The sequence below is a fragment of the Plectropomus leopardus genome, chromosome 23 (genome assembly GCF_026936395.1).
Source record: "Plectropomus leopardus strain MGB_pleo_1.0 chromosome 23, ASM2693639v1, whole genome shotgun sequence".
In the NCBI taxonomy this organism is placed as follows: Eukaryota; Metazoa; Chordata; class Actinopteri; order Perciformes; family Serranidae; genus Plectropomus; species Plectropomus leopardus.
The window spans coordinates 15,354,637-15,372,205 of record NC_142198.1 but is presented as its reverse complement, the minus strand read 5'-3'; the positions used below and the strand labels follow the sequence as shown (position 1 = coordinate 15,372,205).

General features: G+C 39.2%; 1 protein-coding gene across 1 annotated transcript in view; it reads right to left on the bottom strand.

Moving 5' to 3' along the window:
* Window positions 1–1,639: 1,639 nt before the first annotated feature.
* The window catches only part of LOC121962193 (actin-binding protein WASF3), a 49,573-nt gene continuing 33,643 nt past the window's right edge, over window positions 1,640–17,569 (bottom strand). The window contains 9 exon segments of the mRNA XM_088073694.1: window positions 1,640–5,971; window positions 7,653–7,861; window positions 7,863–8,063; window positions 9,079–9,369; window positions 10,609–10,742; window positions 12,104–12,148; window positions 12,620–12,688; window positions 14,401–14,518; window positions 15,301–15,454. Coding sequence (XP_087929820.1) covers window positions 5,814–5,971; window positions 7,653–7,861; window positions 7,863–8,063; window positions 9,079–9,369; window positions 10,609–10,742; window positions 12,104–12,148; window positions 12,620–12,688; window positions 14,401–14,518; window positions 15,301–15,454 — 1,379 coding nt within the window. The 3' untranslated portion in view covers window positions 1,640–5,813.

Here is a 17,569-nt window from a genome sequence, read left to right as displayed (position 1 = left end):
AGACACAAACAGGAAAGAAGGATGCAAAAGAAATTTTTGGACTCCACTACCTAAAACATTTCTTTAAACTGACTGATGTATTTTTCAGACATACACATGGTGGGATATTTTCTCACCAGTATGTGTGTTTGTGGTGTTTCTTGTATTTTCCACTGACCTCTCTCTCTCTTTCTCTCTGCTGTGTCACCATCTGTGCCCCAAAATTGACTTCTCTCTCCCAAATAGCACCCACTGGTTCCTCCTCCTCACTGCCAAGGCCCAGAACAGCACGGCGCTGGAACGAACCATGTTGACACCGGCAGGCGTGTCGCATCGCTGAGAAAATGGAGTGATGATTGCTGGATTTGCGTCACCATTATGAGGTGACTGATGCTGAGTAAAGGGCTGGACTTTTTTCCTCCAAGAAAATCTACAGACACACACAATATTATGAGCAATAAGTTAAAGTTTAGTTTCAGAGAAGTATGTGATGTCACCCATTTCCCCAATTCCCATGTGCATACTTCCAAACAGTGACAGGATCATATAAACAAAAACACAAATATAGAAATCACCCATGTGAGTATATTAAATGACCACAGCTGTTCCACCTTTGTCCTTAAATAGTGTGTTACTGAAGGGGCTTGTTGTTATAGTAACTTGCTACTTGAGAAAATATGTTTTCAGGGCTTTTAATGGATTGAAAATGTGTAAATAAGGAAAAACTGCCTCGTGGTGAAATTGCAGTTAAAGTTTACATCCACGTCTGTGAAAACACGAACGCTTCACGCTCATCTTCGTCCAGCAGCAGAGAAGATCTCTACCATCAGTGCAGATTTGGGGTGGACATCCAAGATTAGTGTCACCAATTTAGTATCGGACCATCTCTATAAAATGTATTTTTTCTTGTTAAACATTTGTGTTAAATTTGTATTAATTAGCATCTGAATTTTGAGTTGTAGCCAAACCAAAAGGGTCACAGTGCCCTTTGACCACCAAATTCTCATCACTCCATCCTCCTGTCCAAGTGGATGTTTGTGCCAAATTTGAGTAAACCCCCTCTAGGTGATCTTGAGATATTGCAATGTTGAATGTCAGTGCCAAATTCCTTCAAGGCAAGGAAGGATGGATACAAGTACGCACAGAGGGACAAGCTGAATACATAATGCCTCCGGCCACAGCTATTGCTGTTGTGGAGGCATACAAATTGAAAAAAAAAAAAAACACCCTTTCATTCTTATTTTTTAGCGATTAGAAAGAGAAACATACATTTTCCCCTGGCATCAGTTCACATGATGTAAATACATGGGCGAGATGTGTGTCGAATTTTTTCATTAAACAACAAATCAAAGTAGAGTTCTGCACCAGTCGGATGAGCTTCTAAAGCTGATGTCACATGATATAATTTTCCAAAAAGATCTTTTCTAAATACGGTACGACCGTTGCACATATAGTAGTCATCATCGATGTCTCACATTGGGATGTATCACAGATTAGTGGGTGGACAGCAGCTATTGTTCAACAGTCTCAGTGTGACAGGAAATGAGGATTCAGCTGTGTGCCAACATCAACGTCACAACCTTTAAGAACATGATGCAATAAATGAAACACATTATGACTCATTCATTAAATACGGATGTAAAAAATAAAAAGCACAGGATAACAGTTTTGTTCTCCATTTATTGTCTATAGTTACATGCATACTTGCTTACAGATGGTTTTAGTGTGCAATACACAGTTTTATTTTTGTTTCATTGTCTATGTTATATTACCCCAAATGTATTTTTTACTTTACAGGCGGCCTCGCCAAAAGTCTATACAACATGATTCATTTCTCACATTTTCAAACACATAATGAAGTATTCTCACAAGCCAGTTGCCACAGATACACAGGGTTGATTTGAAAACTTGGCCTTTTGTGCCTCTGCTCAAAAAACATATGCATTGTTTCTTCCAGATCTGTTGATTGTGGATAAGTATTTCTAATTTGGAAATATTAAAAGAAACGGCGTTTTATAGTAAGACAAAGTGTCGGAGGGTTTTACCGTTACAGCTTTAGATTCCAGGAGGCGGAAAAGTCACGAATTGCTCGGATCCAAAAATGCTGGCTACATTTCAGGTCTGAGCTAACTTTATCCATGGCTCTTGCAATTTTTTTGTCTTGTTAAAGTTTGCCCAAGTCGATGTGCTTTACCGCTTCAACAATAATGTCCCAAAGTGCTTTTCCAAACAATCAGGGAAAACAACCAAAAACCCATCAAAACTCATGAATCCTTTAGTCTTTAATCCAGTTTAAATTTGTATTCTTCAACAGTGTTCAGCTACTGACTGAGCGGTTTCCTCTACTACTGTGTGGTGGTTTGTACAGACAGCAACAAATATCGTACTTTTGAGCTGTATCCCTCTTTAAAATCTTTGTTTTCTCTATTGATGTAGGCTGTATCACCCAGTGAACACTGATTTAGGGATTTGCAGGTAATAAGACATCTTGTTTAAAAATGTTTTTTTTTATAAGCATAATTATTTCATAAAACTGGATTCAACAGCATTTTACCTTGAAGGTTATAAATACATGCTGAAATGTTGTTTACCTGCAAAAAAAGTGCTAGTTTATAATTTTGCTTTTTTGTGGGACTGTGTTCTCACAGATGCCTGGATCTTGAGGTTCACGTTAAACAGACAAATAGAAGTCCAAAAATTGAGACAGTTTTGGTTAACATATTTCACACTAAAAAGGAGGCAAATGTTTATTTTTTGGCTCAAAATTAGTTGAAGAGCAGGTGTATCTGTTAAAAAAAAAAAAAGTTGGATTCATTCTTTAACTGGCTTCTTTAACGGTTTATCTGATATCTCGATCCTGGCCTTAAGTAGAAAACCCTAAAATAAACCAAAGTGAACAACTCACTGCAGCACATTTCAAAAAGAAAAACCACATTATAAAAACACTACAGTCCAATCAGCTCATACTGAGGATTAGCCAAACCTATACTGAAAAGAGATAGATAATATACTGTATATTACTGTTGCAAGTCTCTTACACTTATGTATTTATAGTCCAGGGGCTGCGTTCACAAAGCCTCCACGGACAGCGAGCTGCTCCAGGGTCGCTGATGGTGAGCAAGGTCATATGAAGGAGTGGACGTGACCTTTGACCCTGGGTCAGGATGGCGAGCTTTGTGAGTGCGACTCCGGTGTGTGGTTAAAGTGTGGAAGCGTTTATATAAGACCAATACCACAGCACACAGTCACTGGCTGAAATGTTAGAGTTATGAATGACTACAAAAGACCAGAAAGAAAATAAAACAAGATGATGGCGTAAGCTCGCTCGCTCGCTCGTTTTATTGGTCAATGTTGTGATATGGAGGCTAAATGATGAGTTATCACTAAACAAGGCTGGTGCTGCTTGTTTTCCCAACCCGGAGTAAACGCGGGTGGGTGGCATCGTTCATCACAGTTTGAGCTTTTACACAATGGGAGAACTTCTGTATATCACAATGCTGAAGGTATGAGTTCAAGACGACACTGACTTTACGGGAGTTTGGCCTTTGAATCGCTTCAACGAAAACATCACAAGAGAACCAGCTTCACATTTCTCTCTGCGGATACTTTTACCCGATGCATGTCCAGGAATTACTATATTAAATTTAACATTATACCCAAACCTGCTTTTAAATAAAAGGCTTCTGACAGATAGAATAAGTAAAAAGTCCAAGAAAATTTTCTGAAAATTATTTATAAGATTTTAAAGAATAAAAAAACAAAAAAAAGGAAATGAGCTGGAAAATGTGCTTCAAAAATCTGTCATTTTGAACATAAATTAAAACATGTTATTATGATCATTGTAAATCTAGTTTTTTCCTAACTTTTTTCCCCTAGACATTTTCCCCTCTCTTTTTAAAAATACTTTTTAAAATCTACTTATTTCTTGCAATTTGTGAAACATTTATTTCCAACTCGCCCATTGCCTTATTTTTCCATTTTTAAGAGAGAAATCAAACTAATTTGCCTAGGGCTCAAAGGTTTCAACACCCTTGAAAGGCGTCTGAAAGCAACAAAAGAAGAGTGATGTCGCTTCAGGTTTCAAAGGGTTTCACAGAGAATTAAATGAAAATGGAAATGCAATATGCAAGACAGGGCTGCATAACTAATCTAAATATTATCGAAGGATGGCTAAATGCAATATGCAAATCGCAGGAGCTGCAATTTTTTGATAAAGCTAAAATATACCATTTTAAATTAAGCATTGGTGCTTCAGAGATGCTCCGGCCTACATCTCATGTTCCAGAAGGGAACTTGTCTGTTGGGTAAAGACCCCAGCAAATATCCGTTCTTTATTTCATAAATATATTGTTATATATTTCTGTGAAAATGTAATGAAAAATTGTCATTCCCACTAAAATCGCAGCTCAATCGCTATCTCTGTTTGTCAAAATAACTAATATTTGTTTTTCCATACCGTGAGGCCCTAATGCAAAACATCATAGACTCAAAACATGTTGTAAAAAGAGTCATTGCCCCACTCACAAAATTAGTACTCATTGGAAATTGCTTTTACCCCTTAATTGATTTTTAAATATTTTATTAAATTAACTAACAACAGACAACAATAACAACTGATTTATTGTTTTATGTTGCAGTTTAAGGTTTGTTCACATAAAAAAGCCTTTATTTTGAATTGTAATCAGCTGAAAAACATAAATTGATAACTTTTCATCAAAGAAAACCTGTAGTCAAAGATACAGATTGGACTTGCGAGCAATTTTAAAGAATCCAAATTATGTTTTCAAAACAAACTCGATATCTTGGTATTCAGTGTTACTGCGAATATATTTCTGTACAAACAATCTATATCAATAGCTAAAAGTCCTCAGCTGTTTGACGAAATTTGCTCGTTTCCTGTTTAAGCTACAGCGTACACAGGAGATCTGCTTACAAAATTGTAAATAGCTCCAAAGACTAATTTTATCCTTGATTTGAAATATCTTTCAACAACACTCTGCAGGTTCAGACATTAAAACCCAGCGAGATAAGAATGCAGTTAGCTACATGCTTCAATCAATTGTTAATGTTCGTAACACAAAGATCATTTTTAGAGCTGATTCTCTTGTCTTCTGTTTGTTTCAGTGACCTACAAGCCAAACTCTCGAAACGGCAGTGTGGTCACTTAAGGAGGGTGCGCATGTTTTGTAAACAGGCACGGCCCTGCGAGGTGGAGTCATCCTTTGAGGATCTATTTTTTCCCTGACTTGTTTTCATAAATTCTGTCTCGATATTTGGCAGATAAGTTAAGATTGCACTATCATTAGTTTTTCTTGTGCTATATCATGTGCTTTGTAAACACATTACCCCCGTACTCACCGGGGGCCCACAGTTATTACAGGCTCTCAACCTGCAATATTGATGATAATTATCACTCAAAATATGGAGGCAGGGAGACGATGGTGCGTTTGTTTTTCACAGCTGAGTGTTAGTGGTTTAAAATGAGCGGACGGGGGCGGGAGGGCGCTGAAATGGTGTGAATGTGAGCATGTTTTTTGGCTATACACCCTGGATGGTTAGACACACAAACCTCAGTTTAAGAACAGGCGTTGTCAGGCGCAACCGAGCAAGCTGAAATTGCCAACCTGTCGCTGCAGAAGTGCTCGATGTTCAGAGGCTGCCAGTATGTGTGTGAATTTATGTTTGATTGAATTGATAGATTTTTTTTTCTGTTAAAATGTAAATGATGAACATTAACCAAACCCCTTCATTTCCACCTCAGTGTCTCAACTTTTCACCCCCTCCTTTTCCCAGTGAACACCACCCACGTGCAACCGTCACACTTTAAAAACTGTTTAGTCAGACCATTCGTTCTCGTCCAGCTCGGAGTCGTCGTCGGACTCGCTGTACTCCACGGCAATACGGCGGGAGAGGATGGTGGCCACGTCGTTGCCGACGGGCTCCCTCTTGGCCTCCTGCTCCCTCTGCTCCTGCACCTTCCTCAGCTGGATGCCTGAAGGAGACGGAGGGAGGATGGCGGGGGTAGGAATGGAGGGAGCATGAATGAAGTGTTTAGTCTGTCATCAGAGTGGTGTTTTCTGTTTCTTATACACAGTTCATTGATTTGTCTTGTGATCCGTTGGTATCAACTGTATACAAAACAACTTATCGTTAAGGAATAAATATAATAAAATAATTTATAACTCTCTTGCAGTTTTTGTGCAGATGTTTTAATTTGAATGATTAAAGTTTGCTACAGCCTGACAAGAGCTATTAGTTACTGTTTTAATTCGTCTTTACCCTGCAATATTCATTTTACTCAAAGGAAAGGTAATCTCACCTTATGCCACTGAAATCAAATACCACACAAAAGTCACAAACTTTGGGTGTGAAGACGTTTTGAGGACGACTTCCTCACTGAATAGAAACCTTGATCATCGTAAGTGTGTACCTGAAAATGCATGCAACTGTATGCTTGGGCGGTACAAATGTCTTTTTTTGTTTTTATTAATTTTCTGTTCTTTAACTTAGTGGCAAGTCTCCAGGGTATATCCTATAGGACGGTATTTGAGTAAAAAAAAAAACAGACAACCGTTCAGGTTTGCTTCATTCCATGAGCTCTCGTATGTGTTTTAGTCTATCAAAATCCAAAAATGTCAAACAAAGTAAACTGTTTTTCACCAAACTAAATCCAGCTTAACTGCCTTGTTCACTCATCAAAAACATGTCATGATTCAAATTCAACAAGAATAAACCCTTAATTCACAGAGTTAGATATGAAAACCAGGATTCACACAGATTTTCAGAGAGAAAATTTCAAAACTTTTCCATGACTTCAATGACCATAACAATGTTTTTTTCATTGCCCCACTCGCTGTGTTTCTCAAACATATCAGTTCAAATTCTATTTAAGCATAATTAGCTGCCATACACAAAGGGAGAGAGCGAGTCAGAGGAGAAAATAAAGAAATTTGCGTGATGGTATACAAAAGTTTATCACACAGACACATATTAGAGGTACTTTACGTCAGCCGCTACAGATAGTAAATTTGCCTTTATGTTACATTATGTGGAATCCACCTAATATTAGTGTAACAATTACTTTAAATTCCACAACTTTTGCAAAACTTTCAATGATTTCCACTAATTCCATGAGTTTTTCAGGCTTGTAAAATGTGAAATTCCATGATTTTTCTTGGTTTTCCTTTACAGCGGGAGCCCTGAAAAATGTGCTGACCAGCTTTTTAACAGACCTGTAATTTTATCCCCACCACTTATAGTTGCCATTGTTATTAGCTCAGCTGCATGTTCCAACTGTAGAGACTGCCCTCTGGTGGTGCATGCTGCGTACTACATTGCTTCAATAAAGTATTATTGAAGCGAAACATTAATAGTAAAAGGAGCATATGTTGTTTTTAAAGTACTAAAAAAATCATACTGCCGGGATTTCAAAATAACCTGCTATATTGTAACACTGTCCAAGCCTATGCAACTGTCTCATACCTTTGTTCAAAATAGCACAACGTGACATAATCTTGATTTGAATCAGTTAATCACAGGCTCCTGATGCCATTACCATAAGTAATGCAATATGTAGGTAGTTAAAATTGAAAAAAATGTTCTGCTTGTCATTCAAAAATAATTAGAACTTAATCTTGTTGAAAAAAAAAAAAAAAAATCAGTTACACACTTACCTCTACGTATGGCGGCCAGCAGGTCGGAGCGTGCGTCGCTCATCGGGATCATCCCCAGCATGGTGGACTTCCTGGTCGCTGGCGCTGCATCCACAGCCTGGCCGACAGCGACGTGCGGTGGTGATGGGTGAGCCTGGTGGCCGGCAGGGGCTCCAGGCGGCGGAGGAGGAGGGGCGGCTGGGGGTGCACCCGAAGGAGGGTGGGAGGGGAGGCACGTAGTTGGCCGGTGGAGGAGGAGGGGAAGGGGAGTAGGGACGGGAGAGGGCGGAGGAGGTGGGGGGGACAGTGGAGGCGGCGCCGGCGGGCGGGGCCGTGGTGGAGTCGAAGGCGGTCTGGGCCGAGGGGATGGTTGGCGGAGGGGGCGGAGGGGCGGGGGGGATATAGTACTCTGGGATGGTGGAGGGCTGGCCACTGAGGAGAGGACAAGAGGGAGAGGATAAGGTTAACCCTTTGAAACCTGGAGTAACATTACTTTGCTTATGCTGCTTTAGAAGAAGATGTTTTTTTCCTCAGCAGCAGTTTGTGGAATTAAAGTCACGATGCGGATAATTTATCGGTCGATCCGGTCGGAGCTCATCAGAACACATTGACAGATGAGAGGATCAGCCGCTATAAAGGCGGTGAATGTAGACTTTTAGACCAAGCGCAATAATTAAGTTCCACTTTCACTGCATTCTGCTGCTCCCTCTGTGCCCAAAGTACACTCTGTGCTCCGAGGATGTGATGCAACGAGTACCATACTGTTATCTATGGTCCAGCTCCAAAAATATAAAATCTACTCGTGACTGCAGATGTTTTGATCGTGGTGGCCCGCCACAAATAAATCAATGTACGGGAAACCCTGCTATTAATTTATATTCTGTTAACTGTTTGATATGTCTGATTTTGCAAATCTGCCAGCTAAATCTGTAATGAAATTAAATGAAGACCAAAAGGTCTTATATGGCTGCTTTGTATGAATGTCAGGAGAAGCCATGAAAAGACATTTTAAAAAGGTGAAACTATTCCATTTTAAAATTCAAAGCAGCAGTCAGTTGACATTAGCTCGGCCTTTATAGTTTAAACGTCATGTCTCACTTAATTCACTTTGCTATCTGACTACAAAAAGGTAAAAGCCATGAGGCAAAATGATGTGGTTTGCCCTGTTACTACTGGGGTCCACATTACACAGCAACATCACTACACCTTTACAAACTAAGATTCAAAGTTATCAGCCACATAAATAAGATTTTAGGAAACTGAAGAAAAAAAACACGAAGCTTAACCAGAAACCACTACAATGTCGAAACACTGGTTGCTCCAATGTTCGTTCAAAAGCAAATATTGTATAAATGTTAGTAAATAAACACCATCAAATAAATGAACTGAAACCCAAATACAATCACATTAAAATGTAATGAAACCTAATCTAAACGACCAAACACACCCGTGCCCGGCCCGGTACTCCTTAACCGACTGCTGCCTCGGTCCATTAACCGTTGGATCTCCACCAGCCTGGACTCCGTGTCCTGATGGGGTCCTGCCCAGGGAGGCTGCATGTCGCCCTCCTGCTGCGGGCCCTGGGGGCTGGTTGGCCGGCCTGAGGACTCGATCCAGTGACTGAGTCTGGGCCGCGGCGCTGAGGTGGTCCCTGGTGTGGTCGGAAGGGTGGACGGCACTGGGGGCCTGGGTGGAGGGGTGGTTGGGGCTTGCTGGGTAGGAGTCAGACGCCATTGATCTGTTGGAGGAAAATGGCAGTTGGTCAGTTGAAGGGCATGTTAGAAAAAAGGGATTTTTTGATTGTTGAAGTTGATAAATTATTTTATTTGTCAGTGAAGTTTTAAATACTACGGTTTTAGTGAAAATGCCTGTATTTGGGAAGTACTGAGCATACAACTAGATAAAAGAGTCTTAGATATTCTGCACAAGTTGTGTGAGAATTTGTAAACACGTTTTTATATTGTTTTGCTGTCGTCAAAAATGGACCCCTATGACTTCAATTTATCAAGATTTTTTTCTGTTCTTGGAATCTTTAACATGGGGCCATGCAAGAAAAACAATTGAAGTCTTTATGAATTAAATGTTACATGAGGTGAATAATTCAAAAACAAATGGCAATCAAGGGGGTTAAGTATTCCTTTAATCAAAATTCAATCGTATCCAAATAAAAAAATGAATGCAATCTGATATTCAAAAGAGCTTTACAGTTAAAGATAGAGGAAAGAAGTAAACACAACATTCTTATAATTTTGGGGATAATGGTAAATGTAGAAACAAATAAAAATAAATAACATAAATAATGACATTTACCAACTATAAATATTTTCATTTTGCTCTACATTTGATTTATATTCTGCCTACATCCTTATATCCTGTTTTTGTATTCCCCACTGAATCCCTTTTTGGCTGTGGCAGTGATACAAATTGCCTCTTAAATTTTGCTCTTATTTTTTCTTGGAAAAATTTGGATGTGAAACTGTATAAAACATGAAATATAGAATCACAAGCTCTGATTTACCTTCTCCAGAAGAGGGCAGCAAAGAGCTTTAAAAAAAAAATGCAGCAGGTATGTTGGCATCGCTTAAATCTCCATCACAGGTTTGTCATTAAATATGTTTAATTGTGAGACTTTGAGCATTTGTGCAAAAAAACCTCTACGCTATATACTATTTATAGTATACCAATGCTATTTACAGATTTTAAGGGCTGGGGAAAATTGTGAAAGTCAATTAAGTTTTTTTTTTTTTAAATCATACTAGTGTTAAAGACATCACTCTCAAACACCAACTTTAATAATCTGACCAAGACGTGTTTGTCCCCTTTTTTGTGCATATATTCTCAGTCTACCACTCATGTCATATGTTGTTATCCCTGGTCCCCGGGGACAGACGACTCAACACACAAACAGTGACGTGCATGTGCTGTGACAAAAAAGGAAGAAACAACATGTATAGAGACATCTTCAGTGTGTGTTTACCTGTTGTCAGGGGACAAGGAGCCTTCTGAGGACATGCCATGGTAAGGGGAGGGAGTGAGCCTGGCGTCTGGTCTGAACTCTTTGTCATAGGCCAGGACGTTCCACTCCTGGCGCCGGTTACGAGCCTTACGCACCTTCAATAAAGTAAGAAAGGGGAAAAGGTGCATTATTATTATTTTTTTTTTTACTAAAGACAAAGACAAAATCATATCTGCAAATAACATCTTTTACTGTATGTAATTAATAATGCAAGTAATGGTGAAGAACCATCACCACATCTGGTAAAAGTGTCACTGAAGTGCAACATGCTGCTGTGTCCTTTAATATTCCTTTGCTGTGGTCTGGAGGACTGGCACAGCTGTCCCTCTAACACCTCTCTGGGGACAGTGTTAATAGGCACTGAAGAGTGTCTCACCTTCTTTACTTCAGGAAATTGCTTTAACATACTTTTATGAAGATGGTTTTGGAGTGATGAAGTGTTCTTCACACTGGCAACAGTCTCTGCTCTCAAAATGTACTCATAAAAAGAGTTTATCGAGTTCACTATTGGCTGTCTTAATACTGCATAGTATTTAATTATTCTTAAGCACCTTTGTAATTCACTCAATTTTGCAACTCATACTGGCGCAATGATGTTGCATGTATAAACACAGTGTATAATCAGCAGATGCCATTGAAACAGTAAGATTCAACTTAAAGCCTTAAAATTGGTCAAATTGAACTTCTAGACTTGAGACAGATAATAGAGGCAATTTATTAGTTATTTTTATACTGATTTCGTGTGCCTTACTCTGTATGTGGGATTATTCCACTGCTTTAACTCCTATCATAAAGACATTAAGAAGAGGAATTCAGTAAATTATTTAAACAATAAACCAATGTTACCAATTATTATGTGATTTTACAATGCAACGTCAGAATAAAAGCATTTTATAACACCCTACTTCCAATAACTTTTCAGACTGTTTAAGGATCCACGGGAACATTGTTACACCAGAAAGATTTCCACCATAATTACATGTTAACGTTATTGGCAAAAGCCTATGACATTTTGCATTGCAACAACTATCCTAGTGGCTGGTGGATTTATTAATGTGAAGCCAAGATTAATAACATACAAGACTATTTTTGTGCGGGCTTTATCATCTTTACAATTTATTATTTCTTATCTGTGAAATAAAAGTAAATAAGAGCTTGTTTCCACTGAGAGAAATAGTTTTCAGCTTAATAAAAAATAATAGGAGGTCTCTGTTGCTGTGACATGTCGTTAAACTTTTGCGGAGGTGCACGTCATGCTACCGCGCAGGCTACCGAGTGCATAGATTCAACACATAAATCCTGCTTTAGTGTGTACAATTAGATTCAGTAAGAACGTGCTGGACCCGCTGATCACAGCAATAATTTCAAAAAACTTGCTGTTTTGGTCATTTCATGCTTGTTACAGAGAGAAGTCTACAAGTCATGTTGGAGTATATGTGTGCAAATCCTCACTGACCTTCTTCACCTCTCTGCCTGGGTCCTCAACCTGCTTCTGCTGCTCCTACAGGAGAGACAGACGCAGACAGACAGACACAAGAGCGGAGAGAAACTCAGTCACTGATCACTGATTTCTCTGGTGCAGAGGAAGAGAACAGGACCCCATCAACCAGCTCCATCACCATGGGGTTAATTTCACCCACACACACTAATCTAATCATCATCACCCACTCACTATTAAACACACCAACATGAACTAGCAGACGACGGACAACGGAGCCAAAAGTTCTGGTAACACAAGACGGGAACCAAACCAATCACAGAGGGTTAAAGAGAGGGTGAGGTGGCAAGCTAACGCAACGTGACACACACAGACACAAACAGAGGGGAAGGTGTGTGCGTAAGTGTCTTTTTATTGTGTGTGTCTTACCCAAGTTCCTCTATAACATGTGAGTGTGTGATGTGTGTTAGTGGGGTGTGCAGGGGGGAAAGTGGCGGGCAGGAGAGGGCAGGTTAGGGGTCTGGGTTGTCTTACAGAGATGGACAGGGGGCTCCTGGGTGGGGCCTGTCTGGAGTGGGGCCTGTCAGGGTGGGCCGGACAGCCCTATGGAAACATGGGAGAAAGACAAGCTGGTGCGTTAGACTGAGCAGAGGAAGAAGAGGAGGAGGAGGAAGGTTGGGGTGTGTGTCTTGAAAGGCCGGGTAACTTAGAAAGAGGAAGGAGGAAGAGAATGAAGAAGAACGTGTAGATGAGCCGTCATCCTGCAGCTGAGCTTCCCCTCGTATCCAAACCTGTTAGTTTCTCAAAACTTTGACTACTTTGTGTCTAAAGGGATTTTATTCTGTTTCCAGGTTGGAGGGAGGGAACAGAAAAAAATGTGAGCCGCATTAAATTGAACAGAAATATTGACACAGTGCAGCAACACATACAGCAGCAGCTGTTCAGGGGTTTGAAAAGTGATTGTCGAGAGAGCTGATGGAGAGAAAAGTAACAGATCAAAGGGGAATACCAGTGAAATTCTGCTCTGAAATATTTAATTCTCTGTGCCAATTATTTTGGTACAAGTGAAGACCGAGCAAATGTTCAAAAGAGCCTCACACAAAACTAAGAGGAAGAGACAGATAATGATCATAACCACAATCATATTTTTCACCCATTGATGGAACAAATGCCGATGGCCTTAATAGCCCACGAGGGTGCCAACTGATGCTGCATTCATGTGATGTTGGAAGGTCATAGCTGCCTAGTTGGGAAGTTGTTCTTCCGACTTTGTTGTGTCCATGTGCTTTTGAGGTCGAAGTGGGAACATGAAAGCTACAAAGAAGATGGGTTGCATTTTAATGCTAAGAGCATTTAAACAAGAGGCTGACAGCTGTTTCCAGTTTATTTATATCATTTTTAAAATATATTTGATATATTTATATATTTTTACATTTAATCCAGGTCATTCTACATGGACAGCAATTAACATTAATACTATAATACACTTAAGATATGATCAAAAATGGATATTTAATACTTGAATTTATACCTGTTCTTTGAACTGACCAAACATTGACTTTTGCCCCCCATGTTTATTCATTTATGACAATTATGGAGCTATTCTTTGGGTTAGCTCCACTCTCTGGCTCAAAACATCCAAGATGGCGACGGTCAAAATGCCAAACTCGAGGCTTCAAATAGAATTCTGCAAACCAATGGGTGACATCATGGTGTCTACAATTATTTTTACATAATCGATGATCTGTCTTGAGAACTTGCTAGTGTGTGCCAGCAGGCACAATACATTGAAACTAAAGCAGGTAAATGAAATTAATCCATCAATAATGTTAATAATTACACCTTTTCCTACTCTGACAAGTCAAAATGACTTAACAGGCCTACTCTGACACACAACTGTACTGAAATAGCTGTATTATTACACAGGAGCTACAGATTTGTACAACTATGTGATTACAGCGTTAAATATTAACTGTTTCAAGCTGTATTCCCCTTTGGCCATTTGTTTGTCTCTGGATAATGAGCCCGCCCAGCTGCTGCTGTATCAATAACCAATTACACAACAAAGCAAAGCTAAATGATGAGTACAGTCAGATAAGAATGCTTCAAATGAAATAACAGCATAAAAAAGGCACAATTAAGAAGGAAAAAAACAGATTAGCAAATCAAAGCAGAAGATGAATTTTATTTACTTGTTCTGTCTCACAATCACACACATCCAGCCTACAGCATGTCTGCAATGACACACATACAAACATGCCCCGAGCTTACAGAACTCCTCAGACACACACTAATGTGCACAAACACACACGTACCTTCTGCCGTCTTTTCTCCTTGCGTTTGTCCTCGGTGGCCTGCAGCATCTTCTCCTTCCACAGGTTGAAGAAGTAGGAGGGGTCAGTGTAGAACTTCAATGCATCCTTCTTGTCATCCCTGTATGGAGAAACAGAGAGAATGTGATTGAAAAAGAGCAACAATAACAACAATGCATTAATTATTGCCCTGCAGTTATATGCCTCCATGCAGCAGTCAAGTTTTTCTCACAGTTTACATCCGTGTCTGTGAACATGGATGTGTCATACACATCTTCCCACCTGCAGCACAGAAGATCTATACAATCATCACAGTTTCAAGATCAGTGCCAGAAATTCAGTATCTGACCAAACGTCTCCTCTTCAGTTCCTCAAAAATTATGTTGCATAATAGCCAGAAAAGTGTTTTAGGCAGAGTATTATAATGTCACAGTGAAGATGACCTTTTGAATATAAAATTTAATCGCTTCATCATTTTATCCTATAAGACATTTGTTTGTGGTTTTGTCATGAGAATTCTTGTTTTATGGCCATTTTTTTTTTAAGTCACAGTGACTTTTGTGTCAGATTTTAATAAAATTCATTTAGGTTGTTCTGAAGATGTCACGTTCATGAGAATGAGACAAAAGCAAGGTCACACTGAACTTGACCTTTGACCACCAAAATCTAACTGGTTCATCGTTGAGTCCAATGGGGCGTTTGTGCCAAGTTTGAAAAGATTCCCTTACGGCGTTCTTGATATCTCACGAGATTGAGAGGGAAACATTGAAAACAATGCGGTTTAAAAACAGACATTTAGATTAATGGGGATCAGGGTGGCAAGAGGTGACAGGTATCAGGTAGATAGGATTTAACACTACATGAACTCCCTTTAATTTCATGAAAACTGCCAAAATGACTAACCTATAGGGGCTGAGAATGTTGAGCGGAGGAGGTTTGTCGCAGCGGTGGTACATCTCTACCACAGGGTTGGGGACGGAGGTCCTTGACACCACCTGCTGGTCCTGGATGGTGCTGCTCTTAAAGGCCTTCCTCATGTTAATATCCTGCAGGGAGACTGGAGGGAGAGAGGCAGAGATTGAAGATTCAGTAAAAAGTACAGTAAACAACTTGACAGTTAGGCTGAAGAAATATTAAGCAGAATTATTCGCTGTGTATCTTCTACAGTATTTGACAACATAATCCGTCAAACCAGCTGTTTTAACTCTTCCAGTGTCGGCTTAGCAGCTAAATCCTGCATGTGAAACACTGACCTCTGATCTCTGGTCTCAATTCTGCAAAGTTTACACTCGTGAATTAAGTCAGGATTTGAGAACATGATCTCTTGTTTGTGCACTTAATGGGTGTAACGCTATTAATCAGCCAGGGAATGGCTACTTAACTTAACTAAGATTTATGCCACCACAGTTTGCTTTGGAGTTGATGAAATAATCAAAGATGAAAAAAAAATAAAACTTGCATTTCTGGGCAATGTTGAGTTGATTCCATAGTTATGTCAAAGAATGATTTGTGCAGATTTAGAGACTCCAAGCTGGATATTTTTATATAATATTATTGACAATCAAGCTGCAAAAGGAAAGTGTGATTTGATTATTCTGAGTAAAAATACAAGAAGATGCATTTTCATTAGATTTTCTTTGTATTTGCAGTAGAGGAAACAGTTCTTGTTTCACTGCAGGTAAACAAAATATATAAAGTCTTTTTTATTGAGCCCATTGTTCATTTGTCCAGGTCTCCAAAGCAATAAATTCACCACACATTTTTTTGTGTTTCCTTTGTCTTCTTTGCAAACTATGCAACATATTAAATTAGATTTTAACAATTTAGTAGATAGAGTCACACAGAACAGGATGAGGTGCAAAAGTACAGCCCCAAAAACTCATTGTCACACTGTCAAGTCTCTGTGGCTTGGACTCTGAGATTTATTAGTTTATGGATTTTGTTGAAAGGCGTTTTGAGAATGTAGGAAATTGCTTACAGGAGCAGAAAAACAAGAGAGAAAATATTATAAGTTAAAAGATCATACAAAAACACCAAATTAGAAGACTTAATATAAGGGTTGGGTATTGCTGCTTTTGTTTTTTTTAATCAATACTGGTGCTGAAATGATACTTCTTAAGTATTGACATTGTCTAAACAGTGCTGGAATCAATCCTTAAAAAAAAAAAATCATAAAACACAGTCAACAAAATCAAAGACTAGCTTTGTTTAATTGCAAGGGCAAATTTGAATGTGAAATTTAACAACATATTAACTTCTGGTTTTCATTCCTTCAGTGTTCATTGTCCAGGAGGTTTTTACCAGGGGCCCCATTATCTAAAGAGGTCTCCTTCTTTCCAAAATAATTAGACAAATGATAATTTAAAATGGGTAAAAACACAAAATAAATACATTTCTAATTTCAAATCAGTTATTCTGAGGCTGTGTGGCTTGTTGCAAAAGGGGCTGCAAAATATGCAGATGGCCCCATCGAGAGCCAGTGTGTCTGTTCTGGGCTACTGTAAAAACATGACAGTGCAATATGGTGGACTCCGTGAACGAGGACACACTGTCTATGAAGATACAAAACGGCTCAGTCTGGGGGTAACTGAAAAAAAGACGAGATTCTTATTTTCAGGTGAATACAAACTACAAAAAAACCTACAATGATTAAACACTAAATAACAGTTAAAGTATTAATAACTAGCACTGCCCCTTGAAGTCTGACACAAAAATCATGAGTCAGAGATCCTGAGTCGACTGAGATTTTGTTTACTATATTACGTGAACGTCGCTGTCACACCGAATGTCCTGCTGCATCTGTTCAGACTTAAAAACTTTGTATGGAAAACCAAACAATGAATGTTCTAATACAACTGCCAAATCCGATTCGGCTGGCATAATTCTGAGTCTGGTACAGGCTTCTAATGACGGCAAAAAAAAATATTGAGTTGAGATCAATGATTTTCTCCCTAACAGCTGACTGAACAGCCAAACATATTTCTATTATCTGTTTAGAAGCAGCTGAGACTGTCAATACAGTGAGAGCAGCTGGTTTACTAACAGTCAACCTCACATGAGCCTAGACAGGATCCAATAAGCGGCAGCCTCGCTGTCATGTGTCACTGTCAAACACACGCACTTTCTGTCTCTTTTTCAACCGAACACTCGGTATGCACCAAAATCTGTGTCG